General features: G+C 51.2%; 1 protein-coding gene across 1 annotated transcript; it reads left to right on the forward strand.

The window, feature by feature from the left end:
• The first annotated feature begins 713 nt into the window (after nt 1-713).
• On the forward strand, nt 714-7786 carry TSPYL2 (TSPY like 2). The gene is made up of 7 exons (XM_058712314.1): nt 714-1724; nt 3030-3107; nt 3232-3343; nt 3431-3576; nt 3708-3805; nt 4119-4954; nt 7022-7786. Exons 1-7 carry the CDS (start codon nt 900-902, stop codon nt 7222-7224), a joined length of 2298 nt encoding a protein of 765 aa, XP_058568297.1. The 5' UTR covers nt 714-899; the 3' UTR covers nt 7225-7786.
• Nucleotides 7787-7991: the final 205 nt, after the last annotated feature.

Consider the following 7991-nt stretch of genomic DNA (forward strand, 5'->3'; position numbering starts at 1 on the left):
GATTGGGAGGAGGGCAAGTATTGAGCAGACGAAAAGATAGGAAATCCTAGAAAAATCTAGCAGATGAACGGAATCACAATCATGTTAATGACGCAGAGAAAGTTACTTCTTGTGTGTGATTATTATTTCTAGAGTCATTTTGCAGAGATAGAAAACGCCACGTCAAAATCTAGCTCGAAACCAAAGGTCCTAGGTTTCGAAAGTCCAGACCCCTTTAGGGCAACCCTAGCCCCCCGGAGGGGCCACATCAGAGTTCGCCACAGGAGCAAACGCTGGGCACGGGGGAAGGAGCAGATTTAAGAAGTGCGTAGTTGCTGAGGGGAGGGCCGCTAAGAGGGAAAACGATAGCGAGGCTCTTCCAATTTTATCTGAGCACATCCTGCTCGGTGCCTGCGTTTGTTTTTTGTTTTGTTTTTTGGTTTTCAGAACCACTGGTACTTTTCCCATTGGATAAAATGCTGGAGGGGTGAGAGAGAGGGGCTTCTTCCCCCTTAGCTTCCTTGCAGCCAATCGCCCTGCAGTTTCCCTCTCGTCGCTGGCGGAGTCAGCCCGGTGATTGGCGGACCCGGAGGGGAGCCAATTGGAAAGAGATGAGGTGTGGTGTTGGCAAGCGGATTGCGTGAGAGTGGGCAGAGGTCGAGGGAGAGCGAGCACCGCGGCCGCGGCTGGCAGCCACTGGCGAGGACAAATGGGCCTCTGACGTCACGGAGAGGGCGGGGCCTGGACGCTTGGCGCGGAGGGAGTAGGGTTGGCGCTGTGGGAGGGAACGCCAGAGCGAGGCTGTGGGGAGAGCTGGTCGTGTGAGGTGCAGTGGCTCCGCTTCAGGTGTGACAGGCAGCGGCGGTTTGGCCGAGAGCGAAGGGGCGAGTGCGATCCCCTAAGCTGTGAGCGCGGTCGCCATGGACCGCCAGGATGAGGGGCCTCCGGCCAAGTCCCGCCGCCTGAGCAGCTCCGAGCCCGCTCAGCACGACCAGCTGCCACCGCCTCCGCCGCCTCCGCCTCCCCCGCCACTCCTGCCTCCCCCGCCGCTCCTGCGACTGCCCTTGCCTCCACCCGAGCAGCGCCCGAGGCTCCAGGAGGAAACCGAGGCGGCACAGGTGCTGGCTGACATGAGGGGGGTGGGGCTGGGCCCCGCTCTGCCTCCGCCGCCGCCCTATGTCATTCTGGAGGAGGGGGGGATCCGCGCGTACTTCACCCTGGGTTCTGGGGGTCCCGGCTGGGAGCCTGAGATGGAGTCAGGGTATGGGGAGGCGCCCCCTCCCACGGAGAGCCTAGAAACATACTCTCCTTCGGAGGCTTCTGGGGGAAGTGTGGAGATTGACTTTCAGGTTGTGGAGCCCGGCAGTTTTGCTGGAGAGAATGTCCTAGAAACCTGTAGCGCAGGGCACTGGGCGTACCAGAGGTTAACCGGTCCAGGGGGGAAGGAAGAGGCTATCATCCTAGTGGAAGATGACGATGAGGATGAAAAGGAAAGCGTGAGGAAGCGGAGGAGGAGGAGGAAGAGGAAGCAGAGGAAGGTGAAGAAGGAAAGCAAGAAGAACGCCGAGAAGATAGAGTGCATCCTGCAGGCACTGGAAAACATTCAACTGGACCTGGAGGCGGTGAACATCAAGGCAGGCAAGGCCTTCCTCCGTCTGAAGCGCAAGTTCATCCAGATGCGAAGACCCTTCCTGGAGCGCAGGGACCTCATCATCCAGCATATCCCAGGCTTCTGGGTCAAAGCAGTATCCTTGTCATCTAAATTCATGGGCCAGGAGCTCATGATAAAAAAGGGGGGGGGGAAGGGGGAGGAACAGAAAGGGTGAATTTGTGTGTGGGTGGATCCCTATTGGAAAAACGCCTAGGTTTGGTGGAGGAGGAATGGAAGGAGAGGGGCAAAACATCAGAGAAGCTGGACTACGTGATGAAGGGGGGAGAGAGGCACACAGCATAAAAACTGGACCACAGATGGGAAAGAGAAAAGGGGAGGAGCATAATAAAAATCAATAGTGAAATGGGGAGGATGGTAGAGGGGCACACAGAAAAATTGGACCAGAGATGGTGAAAGGAGGAGGGGAGGGACACACAGAAGATAAAGTGGCTCAGAGATGGTGAAGAGGGAGAGGAAAGGCACACAGCAGAGAAATTGCCCAGAAAGGATGCCTAAGTCACAGGTGGCTCTTCAAGTGTAGGTCTCTGCTGAGATACTAGGGAGACCCCAATCCTTGCTAGAGAGAAGGGGGCTAGAAAGGAGCTGGAACCCCTAAAAGGTCAGAAGGAGTACCTAGAAGTGGAGATCAAGGAGTTAAGTGAAGGAAAGAAGAGTAAGAAGAATCTTCTTCACTATTGGTGAAAATCTTATCTCTGGGGTACATATATACAACATGTTAGGAACACATGGGTTTAACTTCATAATGGAATTACATGGATAGAGACCCTTGACACTCATACAAAGTATCACATGATCCCAGGCTGTCAGCACTCAGGCACACAGTATTATGTGGCCACAGGTCCTCAGCATGCAGACATGTAGCATCATGTGACTTACTGGTTTTCAGCATCCAGACACATTATCACATGGATACAAACCTTCAGACTCAGATACCCAGTATCATGTGGACACAGACCTGTAACACTCAAATAAGCAACATCATGACTACAAGCCCTCAACAACCAGATATAACATCACTTGGGCCTGGGGCTTCAGCCCCCAGACACACAATGTCTTGTGAATACAAATTCACAGCACCCAAGGTTACAACATCACGCAGACATAGGACCCTTAGCACTCAGACACACAGCAAATATGGACCATGGCAAGGCAACCTAATAACAGATGTTTGACATTGCGTAAACATAGGTTCTCACCACATAGTATCATAGGAAGAAAAGTATGGGTCATGTCCCATGACCCATTTGCTCCCCACACATCACATGAACACAGAAGGAATTCTGCTCCAGCTTCTCTTTTGCTCTGCCCTGCCTGGCCTTCCCTCCCTCCTTCTCTCATTGAACAGTCACTCCTTGACCTAAACTGCTCCCTCCATCAGTTCCTCAACCACCCCAAAATTTCAATCTTGATCAACCGACGTGATGAAGACATTTTCCGCTACTTGACTAATCTCCAGGTCAGACCAAAGACATGTTTTTTACTAGGATCGGGCAAGGAATCTGGTCCTTGGAGGTGAGGGGGTTTGGGTGGGAAGGGCCTTGGTGTGGTGGGGATTTCAACATTACCTCTAACCTGAGCAGGTACAGGATCTCAGACATATCTCCATGGGCTACAAGATGAAGCTGTATTTCCAGACAAACCCCTATTTCACAAACATGGTGATTGTCAAGGAGTTCCAGCGCAGCCGCTCTGGTAAGAGGCGGTCCTAGGGAAAACCGTCACTCCCCACTGCCATCTGTCTTTGTCCAGTGCCCTCTCTACAGCCTCCTTTCCTCTCAGGCCGGCTGGTGTCTCACTCAACTCCAATCCGCTGGCACCGGGGCCAGGAGCCCCAGGCCAGCAGGCACAGGAACCAGGACACCAGCCACAGCTTCTTCAGCTGGTTCTCAAACCACAGCCTCCCAGAGGCTGACAGGATTGCTGAGGTGGGACCCCTTCTGGCATTACCAGAGAAAGCCTTGCTAGGCTTGCTTCTGGATGCTTGGGGAATTGGGAGTAGGCTCTGGGGCTTATACTCATAACTCTGTTCCCCTTCCCCCCTCATTTCTTTCAACAGATTATCAAAAATGACCTGTGGGTCAACCCTCTGCGCTACTACATGATGGGAGAAGGAGGCTACAGGGCAAACAGAAAGAAGCAAGAAAAGGAAGAAAGGTGATGGGGGGGGGGAATTGGTGGCTGAGAGGTGGTTTGTTAGGGACAAAGATTAGGCAAGTCTTACCCAGAATTTATAGGGCCAAAGGGACCTTTGAGAGAATTCAGTATGTTTTACAAGTGGCAAATGATACGCATAAGTGGGGTGTGATTGGCCTGAGGTCGTGCAGGCAGGAGCAGAAATGGGACTCTCCCCACCCCAACCTCATCCCTTGAATTTCTTGTAACCTACTGCCTCCTCAGTTACTTAGCACCTTTTAGTGTCTGCCCTGCCTCCCACCAATCCTATACTCAACTCCAGGCTTCCCCACAGTAAAAACAGGGACAAGTGTGAGGTGGTGATTATGGAAGACTCTGACGACTATCACATAATGGAAGACATTATCAGCGAGACTTCAGACAGTGATGACATCACCGACAATGAGACCATTCATGACATCAAGATCTCTGACTTCATGGAGACCACCGACTGCTTTGAGACCACTGACAATGAGATAACCGACATTAGTGAGAGCCTCTGTGACAGTGAGAGCCCTGACCACAATGAGAGCCCTGACAATGAGACCACTGACAACAATGAGAGCCCCGATGACCACGAGACCACTGATAATAATGAGAGCTCTGATGACAACGAGACCACTGACAACAACGAAAGTGCCGATGACAACAGTGAGAACCCTGACGACGAGAACCCTGATGACAACAGTGAGAACCCTGAAGACAACACTGATGACAACGAAGAGAACCCTGATGACAATGAAGAAAATACTGATGACAACAATAAGAATCCTGATGGTGATGAGAACCCTAATAGTGCCGAGAATCCCAAAGGTGGCAACCATGGCAGCAGCAGTGACAACCAGGACAGCAGTGACAGTGACAATGAAGGAGACAATGAGGGTAGTGATGATGAAGATAATGATGGCAATGAAGGTGACAATGAAGGCAGCGATGATGATGGCAATGAAGGTGACAATGAAGGCAGTGATGATGACGACAGAGACATCGAAGATTACAGGAATGATAGTGATGACCCTGACAAGGATCAGGATAACAGCAACAACCAGGATGACTATGAGGCCGAAGTGGAGAACATCTCTGAAGAAGGATCCTCAGTGGAGGAAGAAGAAGATGAGGGCAGTGAGGAAGGTGAGCCTAGAGCCCCCCTCTTTTCTCTTTCTCTTCCCAGAAAAAAGCTGGCCAGGGTCAGGATATCAAGGCATGAGTACAGTCTGTTCTTGTGGAGAAAAGAAAAAAGCATTTTATGCAACTTTTTAAACAAAGCAAGGCCAGGGAACCTTTAACCTAACAATTGTAAGAGAAACAAAGAAACAAATTCAGTTCTAAGCTGGTGGGTAGATAAGTTGTAACAGAGCAATAGACAAATAAGGAATGAAGAGATAGAAGGTGGATAGAAAATTGAGAAGGACAAGTTCACACACAGAAAGGGGGAAACTGGCAAACATATTACAATTCAGCACACTCTGTACCCAGCCCTGGCCTTCAGGGAACTCCCAGGCTTGTTTGTCTTCTGAGGATCCTTCACCAGCCCTGAAAGCTGTTTCTCACGAAAAGGTCCAGTAGTCAGGTATGTTGGGGACAATACTGCATACATTAATATTTGCAGGTAGAGTGACAGGTACATTAGCCCCTTAAACGCTCTGAAAAGTCCTGCTGTAAGAAACCTATTTAAACATTGTGGAACCCAGCATTTCCCAAACTTCTTAACCGCAGAAGCCACTGTTTACTGCTCACCAAAACATGTATTTTAGGAAATGCTGAGAAAGGTTTGCACATGAGGGGTTGAGGGAGAAGGCAGTATTTACGGTGACTCCCAGGTTTGGTCTGGCCTGGATGACTGGCAAACGGAGGTGCCATTTCTTAGGATTGGGAACGACATGGTGGCAGGATTGATGAAATGCAGAGGGGAACATGGAGTTGGAAAGGCCTGTTGGACATAAGGTATGGGTAGCCCAGGCAGGTGGTTGCTTATGAGTCTGGGAAGTCAGAAGTTATAAATGAAAGGGGGTAACAAGCCAGAACAGAATCCTAGCCCTGATTCTGGCCAGTTAACATTAATGAAGTGTTTAGTATGTGCCAGGCACTATTGTAAGTGATTTACTTACTAACTCATTTAATCCTCACAGCAGCTCTTATGAGCTAGGTACTGTTATCACCGTTTTATAGATTAGGAAACTGAGGCTCTGAGAGGGTAGAATTAGGAAGAGAACTGGGCATGGAGGGGATTGTGGGCAGTGTCCAGGTCAGGTATAATGAGGACTGGATTTGGCACTGAATAGGTCATCTGTGACCTTGCCAAGAGTAGTTTCAGTGGATTGGTGTGAGCAGAGCCACATCAGTGGGGTAGGAGGAGGGAATGAGCAAGGGGCAAGGCAATAGAATCAAACCTTGGCTAAGAAGGGGATGGCAGAGGACAGGCAAGGGAGATGTTTGAGCCTGGTTGTAGGCAGGCAGACCTTGGAGAGGCAGACCCCTGGGGGAGGTAGAAGGAGATGGAAGACCAACCACTCCTGGGGGTGTTGGCCATGGGGTCTCTGGCAAATTTCCATTGAGGGCAGGGGCAAGGAAAGAGGCATTGAATGTAGATTCAATCTAGACATATATTCAGTTAGAATAGGGAAACTGAAGGAGTTGCCACTGGATGGCATCTTCTTTCAGAGAAGGGGAGGAAGAGCTATCTGCCCAGCCCTAGGGTGGGAGTGGGGGTAGGGAATTGGACTAAAGAAGACAGAGTGTGGCCTGTTTGGATCAGACTGGGGAAAAGAAGAGGGGGAGTTGCCTGGGAAGAACAGAAGGTTTATTCAGCCAAGGTTAGAGCTCATAAGACACATACATTGACACATTACATGGGGAGAAAAAGCTACTTTCAGACATAGTATCAATTTTGATAAGCCAGAGGCAGGGCTCCCACCCCTCCTTCCCTCTGGGCTTGCTTGAAATAACACACACACGCGCGCACACACACACACGCACACCCGCTTTTTCCACGCAGAGGCGTTTGGGGAGTGGTTCCAGGCCCCCAAAGCCCTGGCTATAGGCTCTGTTCACTGTTAAGTGCTATCCTCCTGCTTCCAAAACTGAGAAGATAAATTTCTATTGTTTAAACAAACAAACAAAAAAGAGTGACATCTACCTGCTCATCTAACCACCCTCTTTTTTCCCCTCCTTACCCCTTGTCTCTCTTCCCCTGTACAGACAGTGAGCAAGAAGGTGAGGAGAGTGACGATGAGGAAGTAAGCCAGGAGGAGGAGGAGGAAGAAGAGGAGGAGGAAGAGGAGGAAGAAGGGATCGAAGACGACTTCGAAGGAGGGGAAGACTCTGAAGACTCCGACATGGAGGAGGTGCTTCAGGTCCAAAATATTTGGGCCAACCCGGGGAAGAGGGGCAAAACTGGATAAACATTTTACCCTTGCAGGGGTTGCCTCTCTGTATCCCTCTCCCCCTGCCCTATTTGCCCTCCCCCTCAGCTAGGGCCGCGCGGCCCCATATTGCACTTCTGGGGGGTGACCGACTTCGTACACGGGTTTAAAGTTTATTTTTATGGTTTAGTAATTGCAGAGTTCTTATTTTGGGGGGGGGGAGGGAAGGGGGTATTTCCCTCTTCCTTTTGGTCCTCCTCCCCTGCAAGCTTCTGTGTGCTGCTAAACGTATTTATTGTGATGCCTTGGTCAGGGCCCCTCTATCCTCCTCCTCGTGCTGTGTGGAGTGGACACCCTTGATCCCGAAGCGGGGAGGGCCGCTGTGGCCTTGGGGGGGCTCTATTGCCACCCTGTTCTCCCAAGCCTCTCTTTGCCTCTGTCCCTCGCCCCCTCCCCACGCTGTGCCTGCTAGCTCGCCTTGGTGTCTATGCAAGGCCGCTTGTCATTGCGGTATTCCTGTTCCCCTTCCCCCCAGAAGCCCCTCCTTGTTCCTTGTGAACCTTGGTAATCCTAATAAAACTCTGAGCAAATTCAAAGTGCAGCTTCCAGTCTTTTGTCCTGCTTGGCGAGCCATCCCTAGGAGCCAGTCTCCATTCCCACAGGCCCTCAAAACGCCATCCGTTTCTTCGCACTGGCCTGCAAGATGGTGGTGGCGGTGGGAGGGGGGGGGGTGTTTGGTTTTCTGGGGGCGAGCTCTGCAGGACCGCAGAGGTGTTGCGTCAGCCAATGCGGACCATCTTGGCCAA

The sequence above is a fragment of the Neofelis nebulosa genome, chromosome X (assembly GCF_028018385.1).
Source record: "Neofelis nebulosa isolate mNeoNeb1 chromosome X, mNeoNeb1.pri, whole genome shotgun sequence".
Taxonomy (NCBI): domain Eukaryota; kingdom Metazoa; phylum Chordata; class Mammalia; order Carnivora; family Felidae; genus Neofelis; species Neofelis nebulosa.

Coding starts and splice junctions, on each gene's coding strand:
- TSPYL2 (XM_058712314.1), top strand. CDS start 900: ATGGACCGCCAGGATGAGGGGCCTCCGGCCAAGTCCCGCCGCCTGAGC. Junction 3,577..3,707: donor AGGCTGACAGGATTGCTGAG/GTGGGACCCCTT, acceptor TTCTTTCAACAG/ATTATCAAAAATGACCTGTG. Junction 3,806..4,118: donor AAGCAAGAAAAGGAAGAAAG/GTGATGGGGGGG, acceptor GCTTCCCCACAG/TAAAAACAGGGACAAGTGTG.